Raw genomic sequence first — 13,085 nt, forward strand, 5'->3', positions numbered from 1 at the left:
CTCTGCTAAATTACAATGAGCGTTTATGTCCCAAGTATCACATCAACCATACTGCTTTTGCTTTTGCAGACAAAGGCTCATATTCATACTCAGGTAAAGGTCCCGCAGTCAGGCAGAACCTTTCTATGGTGCATTTGAGTGCCTGTTGTGACGCATTGCTGTGGCTTGATTCTGTATCCCACATGCGTAAAGGGTGCATGTGTCTTTTCCCTCACATGGATTTCAATGTGGTATGAGCCAGTGTGTTAGTTCCACCCTTTTAAAATCCATCCAGGGTCGCAGGCAAAGGACCCTCTCACCTGTTAAATATCTACCAGTCCCCACCCTGCAACTTTTTCCTGCATTCGGCCCTAATGCTGTGCTCTAAAAATCCTGTAAAATCTCAGTCTGAAAGTCCTGACTGATATAAAGCACTTTCTTTCCCTGTGTGATATTTTCCATTACAAGTGCCTTAAAATTAGAAACACAATTCCGCTGTCTCACTTTGCTCCACTTGCATTGTGTGATTTGATTGTGACTGTTCTTTAAAGGGGAAGTCAACCCCAACATTTTCTAATAATATCTACTGTTCAGCCTATCCAATCAAAACACAGTGTTCTGATTAATATTTCGTTTGCCGAATAAGAATTAAAGAAGCAAAACCCATTTGAGGGGGCAGCATTTTTGTCACTTGCTGTCGACCGAAAATGACATCACAGTCGCCAGGTCTCAGGTCAGAGCTAATCATGGCTCACCAGTTTTCTGAAGGTGAGCCGCAATTGGTTGTGTCCTGACAACTGTGATGTCATTTTCAGTGGCTGAATGGCCGCTGAATTGACTCATATTCCACAAACACAATATTAATCCGAATGCCGTGTTTAGACTAGTCGGGGCACATACAACATATAGACAATTTTAGGGTTGACTTCCTCTTCAAACTGACGAGGATGTAGTCAGTCGTGTTAGTTTAAATGCTTTCAAAAAACCCAAATTGTATGTTTTGCATAGGCTTCCTGCGTCCCTTTTGTTGCTGTTGACTATCATTTAACACACCCAATATGCTTATGCAGTATTTTGTACTCTTGACAAATACTGTACTCTTGACAGTTTCTCTTAAAAAGCCTTTTCTGGGCACCTGATGATGACCACTGGAGGGTTGAAAGTGCTGACAGCTACGAAATGTTTGCCACAAACTGAGGTGAAAGGTTGGAAGCAGCATTACATAGTGCAGCCCTTGTCATTTATAATAAAAAACAAAATGTCCACTTGACTCAGCTATGACTGAAGATTGAAAGCACAGTGTAGATGTGCCTGTTTATTTTCTCTGATGATGTATAGAAATGTTCAGCCTTATCAGATTTTTGGGCAGCAAAACTGTTTAAAAAATCATTTGTGAACGATCAGTGTTTTTATTCAGCACGCAATGATGTTTGAAATAAGTCTTTCATTCAAACATATTAAAATCTTTTTCCATTTTTCTCTATCTTTATCTCGAAGGATCCCAGAGAATAAGTGATGGCGAGATCTCAGACTATGATTGTGAGGACGGTGTTGGTGTAATAACAGGTAACACGCACATATTGATATTACTGCATATACTTATGTCTGAGTTGGCCCGGAACGGGTCATTTTAGCCTCAGTATTAGTGAGATATAGATAGGATGAGTGAATGTGCACCCAAGAGCAGCAGCAAGAAGAGACAGCAGCAAGCTTTTATCTGTAACATGCTGTTTGTGTCTTCTCACCAATTCTCCAACAGAACGCCCACGCTGAACATCAGAATGAGAGCTTGAGATAAAGTCACAGAAAAGCACAGAATTTCCCTGAGAAGCACTTGAAATCTAGCAACCTTGGTTTTATTTTTGTATTGCAGTCGACTCATGGTGTTTGGCTTTTCCAGGATTTTTTTTTTTTTTGGGGGGGTTTAGTAAAAACAAAATAAAAAATCTCCCAATGCATTTTTAATGGGCGTAAATTATATGTGGATTTTCGCTATTCGCAGGCTGGCAAAATACGTATCCCTCATGAATAGCAAAAATGTTTATATGGTAGATTTGTCATGAAGTAATATCCACTTCCATGTTACATATTGCTACTTTTTTTCAATACCCTGTTTGTGTAAAGAACATATTTGACTTGACGTCCCCTGTGAAAACACCACTAGATCCAAGTTGTTTATAATTTGGTGCCGTTTCTTTCATTGACATGTTCACAGACTACCGACCGAATGGCAGAGACTTCCAGAGCTCCACTTTGTCTGTCCCGGAACAGGTGATGTCTTCTAACCACTGCTCCCGGTCTGCTGAAATACATCGCGCACGTTCACGCTCCCCCAGCGTTCCCCCACCTGCCAGGTAACAATCAATTAGTATACGATTGGAATAACCTGCTTATTTTACATTTGTTATTATTGGCTTTTTTACTTTTATTTTTTTACCATACTTATTGTGATAGTCACATTATTTTATTTCTTGTAACCCATGGAAATTTCAATTAAATTGTAATCGCTATACTCCTCATCATATATCTTCAGGATCCTCTGGGTTATATGTAATTTATAATCAAATGATACTTTACTCTGAGTTTCTGAATTGCACAAGTGTATCTATTACATATATATTTGTTTCCAGTTTGAGTTGGAGGTTATGCATTATAGAGGCCGGGTATGGCAAGGTGGCACATGCTACCAAGAACTTGAAAGGAAGAAAAAGTGACCAGTAACTCGTCGCACTATTATTTGCTCTGCGCATTATATGTTTTTTTGAAATGTCCACTCATTGCCTTGGCACTATCAGACCATAGCTATTTTCCTTTTGTTCAGTTATTTTTCTTTAGGCTTACTCTACTATAAATCAGTGTCATTGACAGAGTAAACACACTTATATAAATTGTCTAGGTCAGGAGTCTGCTAAATCAGCTTTTTACCAAAAACATTCACTTAAAGAATTTATGAATGAATGACTTAAGATCATTTTGAGTTCTCCTTTTTGATGTACTGTACTTTAAAAACAGCAACAAAAATAATTAACCATTGTGGTCAATCAAAATTGTCCATCTGCAGTAAATGTGCATTTGACAACATGCTTAGTCTTATTTCCCCCTTTGAAGCAGTGTATATGAGTATTGAAGGTTTTTGCTATATTGATTTATCTCATTTGATTCTCCTCATCTGCTCCACTGTGAGTTTGTCCGCATCGAGCTCCCTCTACTTCCTATTGTCTACCTCTGTCTCCATCTCAGATCTATCTCTGTCTCCTCTCCTGCCTCCATATGGTCGCAGCCATTTTTTCACCCTCCCTCGAATCACACCTACTCAGTCTAGTGATACTCCCCAAAAGGTTAGATGCTGACCTAAACTTGCTTGCAAACTCAGTAAACATATTCCAAGCCAATGAACTGCAAACCTTCAATCCGCAGTCTTTTTTTTTTCTCCTCTCCAACTTCCATCTGAGTGTGGAGCACTTGGCACTTACACTGTGACTATAAGACTTGTTTTATTTCACCGAAGTCAACTTCATATGCAATAACTAAGTTTGATTTTCTTACTTCACATACAGTACCTAATTTAATGTTGTAACTTATGTCAATTAAAAGGGGTGGAAACTATAATTAGCTCTTACAGATACACTCGAAGTTGACATTTTCAGTGCCATTAACCTTATGATGACTAGACTTTGTCTTCCAAGGACTTTCAGAAACAAAATAGATGAACAACAAAACACCTCACTCATCCATTTTCAGCATTGTGTTTTTTTGTTATCCTTCAGATATTTTGGTTCCTGCCTTAAATTATCTATGCAGACCTTCAGGTAGCATCGACGGCCGTCCAGCCTTCAGTTCGTGACACATTCACATGAAGGAGTATGATTTTGCAAATGATCTGCTAACGAACGCTTAGTGGTTCGTTACGCGGTTCTGCCCTCTTCTTTTTGTTACCCTCCCTTGTGCGGGAGAAGAACACCCGATTCTGATCAGCTGTGATATGATATTTTTTCCCAGCCGAAACCATCGTGTGTACCCAATCTGCCGTGAGGAAGCAGTCAGGTTACTGCGTTCCACTAGGATATCCCGTGCCTTTTCTGAGGGCGCCTACTCTTCTGACTATGACTTTGAGAGGTATTGACATGCAGTGCCGCTGCATCTGTGCATCCGCCATGTTGACGTCCCCCGTTGTTGATTTATTTATCTGTGATTGTGATGCCAGAAAAGGATATCCTGTTTGATATCGGTTTCTGCCAAGGAGACATCACTGCTCTGAAGTTGTGTAAATGTACACGAATGGTACACAACTGCCTCTGTGCTTGTAGGCTGAGGCTCGGAGCTTCTTTATGTTGCTGTTGTCAGCTGTATGACTTTTCAGTAAATTGCTGGCCAGCACGTGACCATCGCTTTGTTGGCGCCCTTGTTTATGTTTCCCGTTTCCATTGTGCAAGCAGCTGTATGCCGATACAAGCTGTGCATGATTGTTACTGTACCTCTTTATTGGCAGCTCCTTTTTGCACACCAATGCTTAGGCATCGAAAAAGTATTGCTTGGAGCAGCTGAGTAACTCTGTGAATGCTGTCCTTGCTCTTTGAATTATGATGTCCGGCTAGAATGTGATATTGAGCTGATAACACCAGTGTACCCCCAGGACCAATGCCAGTGCCCCAGTGCACAAATAAAATGAAATATCCCACATGTTCCTTTGGCCAGAAACATTGTAAATGACTACTCAATCTTCTGCCATCTGACTTTCAGTCAGGAATTACACCGGTGCCTTTCTGTTCCCCCTTTGGGGCGGACAACTGATGAGTTCTTAGAACTCTTTCAAAGTGTTTGACTGTCTTTATTAAAGTGTCGCAAAATGTCCCCGAGGTTCAGCTGGACTCCAAATCACCACAGATGACCATTAACAAGAGTTCCATGTCCAAATTTCTTTTAAAGCAGCCGAGAAAGGAAAGTTTTCATTCGCTGAGGAATCCACTTCCCATCCCAGTGCTGTGTTTTGATGGCAGTCAGTCAGACTAAAAGTAGCAAAAAGGCTTGAAGTGGGATTAAGTGAGGAAATGTAAACTATTAAGGGACCTTTTGTTTTTTGGCAGGCTTATTTCGGGAATACCTTGCGATGAAGTGCACTGCTGTACCATGAGTGGGACACAGCAGTTGTATATGAGCATTATAACAAGCAATCAAAGAAATACAAATTGCTGCCTGCCAGTATGTGCTTTTCCAAATAGCAAACATGGCAAGAAATTATCCAACTTGCTTTCTACCATACTAACAGCTCATGACCTTGTTGACCATTACTGTGAATACTTTTAAAGGTGCCTTTTTAAGGTCACTAACTGATGAACCATCCTCTATCGAACACTCCAACGCCACACGATTTTCAACCGCACATTATTAAACAAGTTACAGGAAATATTTTGGTGTCTTGCTGGCTTATAAGAAGACATACCCACGGCTTTCCAAATTTATTCAAGTTTGTATTTGTACTCATGCATGCTGACAAACCCAGTTTTGTGCCACATGGTGTATTATGTCTTACATCGATGTTTTTTTTTTCTTTTTTAAATGTATCATATTAATTAGTGATAATTGTGTTAATCTTTTTTTACAGGTTATTTTGTATGGGTACCGAATGTGCCAAAAGTGTGCCAAAAATACAATTTTTTTTGTGACTAACAACTAAATGCAATGTGAATTATAACCATCACTCGCAGAGCCACAAACATACTGCACATGGGCACGGAGCCAATAGCATGAGCACAAAGTCTTATACCTTGCACACTTGTCATTTATTTAATCTCACAAGATGCCCATTAAAAAAAAATAACCCAAAAAATCTGCAGAATGATTAATAAAACTTAAATAATTAATGAAACATACACTTATGTAATTTGTTACTGTAACACAAGTGTGTCTTTATTATTGCTAGAAAAAGGCCATGACTACATATAGTATTCCGATCATTACTGCAGCCCTTCATGTCGACTGCTCCGTTCTCAGGTTGGAAAACATTTCTTACATAATACCATGAAATGTGTCAAGTAAAAACTGCTGACAATAGGCTAAAACATACCTCACTCGTGTGGTCCGCTAATGGCTTTCATCCGCGCTGACCTCCCTTCCAGCCTACTGTCCCCGCCACACGGGGCCCACTGAGTTCCTGCCTATCTTTCAATAACTTCTATAGGAGCCACGGAGCCATGGATAGACACGAGTATCACAGCAGGTCCCGATCTGCAGACCAGCGGCCCACAATAGAGCGCCCCGCATCCCGATCACGCTCCACTGAACGCCCCCACGACTCATCGATGATGAGGTCCATGCCGTCTCTACCGTCTGGGAGGTCAGCCCCTCCCTCACCTGCCATGACGAGGTGTGACCCAGACTGGAGTCGTCAACCAACTCATCACAATTTCAGACTCTGGCCTTCGTTAGACAATGACTTCCCTGAGAAAGTTTAATTGTGAGGGAAAATAAGATCAACATGAAGTTAGGATTGTCAGCATTTTTTGATCTTTCAAAATAATATACTGCTAACTTACTGATCCCCAGTTAGTTAACAAGCAGCATCAGTTAGCAGTACCACTATTTTTTAGACAATTAAATTGCTACATAAATGCTCATGATATGAGCTCATGTTACTTTAGGCCCCAGAAGGTAAACACACATGTTAAATGTGTTGACTAATCTCAAAGCAAATACTCACACTCACCCTGAACCAACTAACCCGACTAACCCAGAACCAATGAGGGAACTCATTTCACCACCGCCCAGCTTACAGAATCCCAATACCTGCTCCCTTTCCTTATTTCACCTAAATGCACCCACCTTTCCCATTTGTGTTTTCATCACAAGAGTACTGATGCTGCATTTTCGTTACATGTCCAAAGCACGCTAATCCTGGCACCAGATACCGTGCTGATTCATTTTGATTTTGGAACACACTGCTCATACACCTGTGTGAGTATAGCAGTGTTGGGCCCACTATACTTTTGTTTTGTTACTAACATGGACCGATGCTTTTGTAACCCTTTGATGGCATCCTCTGTTCGTTTTGTTTTCTGATTTGAGTTCAAGCCCTTTTGGAGACGGTCCGAACGCATGGTCGCAATGGTCTGCTGATTCTGCATTGAACTTTTTTTCTTCTTGCAGCTTGACGACTGACTGCACATGCGTTTCAGCGCCTCTTTTATTTATTTTTATTTTTTTGCAGCTCAGTTCCGAACAGTCGATGTGCCCCTTCACTCCCATGCCATGTGCCAAACGTCATTAAGTGCGCGTTGTCTTTAGGGATGCAAAGTGCACTGACTTCTTGATATGGTGTCAACTACCTCACGTTGACCTTAATTTGGTCCAAGTAAATAGTTGAATCAATGTAGATTGAGTATATTAAATATGTATTACACATTCTATCATTATTTACTGATACAGGTTTCTTTCTGCCCTACGTTTTACATGTGTGCATCCATACGACCACTGATTTGTGTCATACCTCACTTTCAATAACTTTGTGTCATATAGGGCGCACCCTCGTAGTGGATCAGTCCAGACCAGTCCAAACAGTACGCCAATGTCCCACAGACGAGGTCGGCAACTCCCCCAGCTTCCATCCACCGGGAAAGACAGAAGTAAGTCACCCGGTTGTAATTTCTCGATTTATAATTGGTTTGTATGTGCAAATTCTGTCCCTTGATAATATTGTGAGTTAGTTGTGCAATATCACTCAGATTTCGCAATGGGAATATTTAGGCTTCTTTTTCTTCTTTCTTGTGGTCTTAATAATTAACTTACAAAGAATTTTCATAACATGTCGACGGTTCCTTTCTCATTTCCCTCGTAGAAGATGGAGACGAAGGACCCGATCCTTATGAAGGTTTGTACCTATGTGTGAGGGTTTACGTCTTCAGAGTGAGGGGTGTTTGAGCCATAGCTCACGCTGAATACCCAAACTCTGTCTGTTATGGTGGTTGCAGATGTGGTTGATGTAGTGTAGTAGTGTACTCCCGTTTTGTCGAAATGTTGTTGCCGTGTTAGCCTGTCTGGATCCCAACATTAGTGTTCTCTTCTAGTGTGTCTTTGTTTTGTATTGTTTGTTAGACATTTGACCTACCTCAGACAACTTTCTACCTGATTATTTTTCACCAGTACGTTTGCCTCATTCTTCCTCTTCTAAAGTGATATTTGAAGATAAATAAATCGTTTTACACATGTGCTACAAAGGTTGCGATTAATTTCTTTTTTTTTTTTTTTAATTCTAATTCTTGGTGTGGTTTATGGTGATTGGCGGGGAGGGCTGGGACAAAGCTTGCAGGAATTAAAAAGCACAGACAGTCCTGTAGGACTTGTCAAAGCATTTGCAAGACTCTTTCATCATTGTCAGAGTACATTAGGGCTTACCTTGTCTTCTCTATACGTAACTCTTCTCTCTGTTGCTCAGTCCTGCCTTCCTTCAGTAATTATTTCAAAGTTATGCTCTCACTGTCTGGGCCACGGCTATCTTTTTTTGAACTCTCAATTTTTTCTTCATGTGTCCTTATCATTCTTTCTGCATATGTGTTTTTTTGTTTCTCTCAATTGTACATTTTGAGATATTAGAAACTTTGTGTGTGTGGACATCACAATTTTGGCTGTGCACTCCCACAAGGTTGCAATAGAAGTCAAATAAAATGTTTTACTTGTGTGGCAGTAGGTTGAGCCGAATCTATGACTGGCCCCTGACTAATCCAGAGAGGATTTTAATCTCCTCTCGGATGTGAACTGCATGAATGTAAATAATGTTTGATATTAGCGTATAACTAAATTGTTGTGAGTCATACTTCCATCCTTCCATTAGAGGGATCACTCGAGGAATTTGGGTCACTTGGACATCAGGATAGTGGCCCAGGTGTGTTTATCTCTAACAAAACGGATTTGGACTTGTTTAAATGCGTTGTATTTTTAAACCAATATTTATTTTTCTGCATGTTATCGTACTCCCTGTTTATATGGCATTTTGATAATGTGGCATTGGTGACAGTTGCAATGCCTCTTGAATATATGACTTATTTGAGAATAGGAGTTCCCAGTTTTCCTAAATTTGCTGACAGATTTAGTAATCTTTGCATCTGTACTAAAAGTACGAACTGCTTTAATATAATTGTCCAATGTTCGGAATTTTTGACCCACTTTTTGTGTTTCCACCAGTAGCATATTGTACAGAAAAGATTCAAAGCGCACCAGTAAATGGGAGGAAAGGCAAGTCAGTTCCCTGGCATGTGTGATTTCCTCTTTATACTATCCTTGAACAAAACTGGTTGGCTGAGTGTGCCATTCTCAACTTTCCTACTCCAACTCTCTCTCTCTATTGTGATGTGCTGTGATTAAATTAGAGGCATGCATGGTTTGTCAGTACCTGAATTTAAATGTCATATGGACATCTTTGCTGTCTTTGCTGCTTCCATAGAGCATCCTATATGCCATCTGTTCTGTCCTCCTTAACGAAAATCCACAATTCAAAGCTTCACCTTAAAAAAAACGTTTCAGCAATAAAATACAAACCATTGAAATTTCCTTCAAGCTAAATATGGCATTAAAAATGATACCAATATACTCAGAGCATCTCCTTTTTTATTCCAGGGGCACGTTCTGCAACATGATAGATATGCTTTGGTTAAGAAGCAAATACGCCATTACTGTTAGTGACCAGGAGATGGCGTGCGTGTCATAAGTAATGCCCGAATAAATGACAATGGAGCTGTTCAATCTGTGGTGCTGAATTGGAGAAGTGCTTTCTCTCTCTTGTTTGGATTTAAACAACCATACACTTGATTTTTAAATCAGGTGATTTTTTTTTTAGTATAAAAAACACCTGATTTAGAAATGTATTAGATTAAAACATGGACCAAAGTGTATTTGTGTAATTTTTATTCCATCTAGCCTTAGATGTTTTTGTGTATTTTATGTGTCTTTTTAGAAGTAACATGGGAGGACCAGCAGCGAGGGCTTAATGGCTCGCTGTCTGATGAAGGGATGCATCCCTTCCTCAGTGTCACAGGTTTGTTGGTCTGGGTGTGCATTTTGCCTTTTCTAATGCCTTGTGTAGGTTTCTTGGAGTACTGGCCTCCTGAAGTCCATCCACTTCCAAAAAAGCGAAAAATGATCTAGTAATGTCAGATGTTGTTTGAGGCATCTTAATCATCGGATTTATTTTATATGTGACCATGCAGTCTATGGATGACTTTCTTTAGTTTGTCTTTCTTGCCTTTGTGTGTGGTGTTGCGGTGCTGCATGGGGTTGATACATCTGGACAATAATAGTAACAGTATTTATTAGGGAAGCATGGTAGCAAGATGTGTCTTTTGAATCTCAGCTAAGGCACTCTTTTGTCGAATTGTCCTTGTGCTATTTTGTGTGTTTCCGTCTGGCTACTGTGACTTCTTCACACATACCACAAATGTGCACAAAATGTTAAGTGAAGACTATGTGCGAATGTGAGTGTGACTGGATGGCCGTTCGGAACCTCGAAGTGTAATATGGCGAATTATACTAAACCGAATTCATGCATTCGTTGTTGATGTGCATATCTATGCACTAAAAGTCAGTCAATAATGAGTGCAAATGGAGATGTATAAATATGAATATTTTTTTAAGCAGTGCATACATACTATATTGAATATGTTGTAATATGCTGCAGAGTGCCATAAAGAAGATGAATAACTGTCCATGATGGAGAAAAGTTTGTTTGGTCCTCACTAGTCCCCACTGAACTAAATGCCTCCATCTTCAGTCCCATGATGGACAGTCTTCTTAATTGGTTTAACACCACAACACTCATGACCATGCTGCATTTTTTTTTTGTACAGTATTTTAAGACTTCATATCAATACAGTACAGTACTTATATGTCTAGTTGTCCTGTTTTCATATAATATCAATATATTCAATAACATGAGGTTGGTCAAGACTTAAAATTTCCCTTGTTGAGACAATGATTTGATTCTCCTAATTGTGTGACTTTAGCTTGCAAGAGATGAAAGGTGCTAAGGCACAGCACAAGACTCCCAAATTATTTTTAATTCATGTGGCACTCCATTATTGACCTACATTTTCAACTAATGTGCTCAATGCAAACTGCCCAAAAAAATTAGATCGGGTATTCGTTTTTAAGATAGGTTTTTCTCTAGCTGCAGTCATTGCTGCTTTGTCTTTTGCGACAGCAAGAAAGAGACAAAGTGAAACAAAGAGCTGTGGGAAATAAGTCACAATCTGATTGTTGATTCAAACACGTTTATTCACTGAAGAGGGCAAAGCAAATATTTGCCAGAATATTTCCATGTTGTAGTTGGTTGAAAATGAGGAGGCAATAGTGGAAGGGAGAAATATGTGACTGGATAAAAATGAACAACCTGAACCCAAGCAGTGGCAGTGTCACATCACTTTCTTTTATGAGTTAACGCTTGTGTGTGCTTAGCTGTCGTCAACTTTCTCTTGATGTATTTCGCAATGCCTTAGTGCTTGTGTGCCCTTTCTTTTTTGTGCAGCTCTGTATTTGTGTCTTGTAATTATAATTTTACATATTTTTTTCCAGCCTTCACAAAGTTGACCTATAGAGGCTCAATTGACTTCTCCCTCCCCTCTTCTTACCCAACCCTCCTTCACTCCTCCAACTCCCAGAGGCCTCAAGTTTCTGTCTGCTACAGTGCATTAACATATCTTTATTATTACAGATTTTTTTCCTTTAAAACGCAGAGCCTTCCCCAATTCCCGTTCCTTTCCAGTTATCTAATAATGAAAATCTCAGCTTCTACCTCAGCCTCTTACAGCTTCTTATCCTCTTACAGTATTTTTGCTTTTATGTCCATGGTGGAGTTTTGTGTGTGCGTATTATTATTTTTTTTTGTATGTGCTTTATGTTCTCCGTTGACCATTGTTTTGTCACTGTATTGTTGTATTGTGTGCCCCCCTTCCCCGATCCTTCATCCTCTCACCCTCGCTATCCAAACAGTGGCCTTTTCGGTGTTTACAGTGGTGATGTCACATTCCCTCGAACTTCACTCCAACCCCTTCTTGCATCCTCTCATATCCATCTTCCTCTCTCCTCTGTCTGTCTGTCCATTCTGGATGTGATCCCAGAAGACACTGCCTCACCAAGTTGGACGAACTCAGGTCTGTCCTTTCTTCATCATCTTCTTCCTTCTCTCATTCTGCTTGCATCATCACCCCCACCAAATCCTCCTGGCTTACCCGTGCCACCTACTTAGACTGAATTCATTTTTTTTTTTTTTTTTTTGCTTTGCTCATTATTTGTGCTCTGTTGTCTTGGTCATCACGCTTGTAGCTTTTTGGCCATTTTACAATTTAGACTGTGTGGCATCAGCTAAGAAGAATCATCTTATTATCACAACAACCTTATTACACCCATTGTTGTCAGACACCATTCTTTTTTTGTTAAAATAAAAGAAAGAAAAAAACATCAAACTGAAAAAATGTGTTGAGACACAAATTCCTCATAGAGACACAATGGGGATCTGACAGAATTATAGTTTCATATAATCAGTGCAAAATAATGAATAGATCCAGAATTTCTGCGTGTTCTCTGTTTTGTCCAATAGAGGTGTTAACCTCCAAAAAGTATTAACACAGTACTCCAGTTATTTATTAAAAGACGATGTATAGCATTATAACCCAGTGATAGGCATCTTAACACAGATCGTAAAACAAATATAAAATGCTCTGAATTACATTTATTTGCTTTACCACAGTGGTGGACACACTTGATCCGCTTGCAGGTCTGAAGACACATATTTTCTACAATTACACTTCTTTGTTATGAAAAGAACTATCTGAAAATGTATTTCAACTGCTGTAAAAGTAAACATAAAGCCAATTCTTACAAAATGTGCTTTGTAAACAGGTTCACCTTTCTCTGTCGGTGTGTGTGTGTGTGTGTCAGTGGGGATTTGACATGAGCTTTACATTTGCATTTATATTCTTTATTTATATATCGTTTGACTGCCCAATAAATGCAACAAATTCAGGATGTACCTGCCTCATGCTCAGTTTGCTGTGGTAGGTTGAATGAAGAAATGCATGGATGGCTTAGATGTTATTAATATTGTTCATAATCAAATTTAGACA

At 39.6% G+C, this 13,085-nt stretch overlaps 1 protein-coding gene across 48 annotated transcripts in view; it reads left to right on the forward strand.

Moving 5' to 3' along the window:
* The window catches only part of rims2a (regulating synaptic membrane exocytosis 2a), a 90,907-nt gene that overhangs the window by 57,147 nt on the left and 20,675 nt on the right, over positions 1 to 13,085 (forward strand). For 29 of the 48 annotated variants that reach the window (XM_037273688.1, XM_037273692.1, XM_037273673.1 and 26 more), the window contains 6 exons: positions 1,477 to 1,545; positions 2,195 to 2,333; positions 3,979 to 4,095; positions 6,158 to 6,343; positions 7,492 to 7,598; positions 7,811 to 7,843. In XM_037273688.1, the coding sequence (XP_037129583.1) occupies positions 1,477 to 1,545; positions 2,195 to 2,333; positions 3,979 to 4,095; positions 6,158 to 6,343; positions 7,492 to 7,598; positions 7,811 to 7,843 (651 nt within the window). Of the gene's footprint in view, positions 1 to 1,476; positions 1,546 to 2,194; positions 2,334 to 3,978; positions 4,096 to 6,157; positions 6,344 to 7,491; positions 7,599 to 7,810; positions 7,844 to 12,080; positions 12,114 to 13,085 lie in introns of all 48 variants that reach the window. The other 19 variants (XM_037273721.1, XM_037273678.1, XM_037273705.1 and 16 more) reach the window with 6 other exon arrangements.

Source organism: Syngnathus acus, chromosome 16 (assembly GCF_901709675.1).
Source record: "Syngnathus acus chromosome 16, fSynAcu1.2, whole genome shotgun sequence".
Classification (NCBI taxonomy): domain Eukaryota; kingdom Metazoa; phylum Chordata; class Actinopteri; order Syngnathiformes; family Syngnathidae; genus Syngnathus; species Syngnathus acus.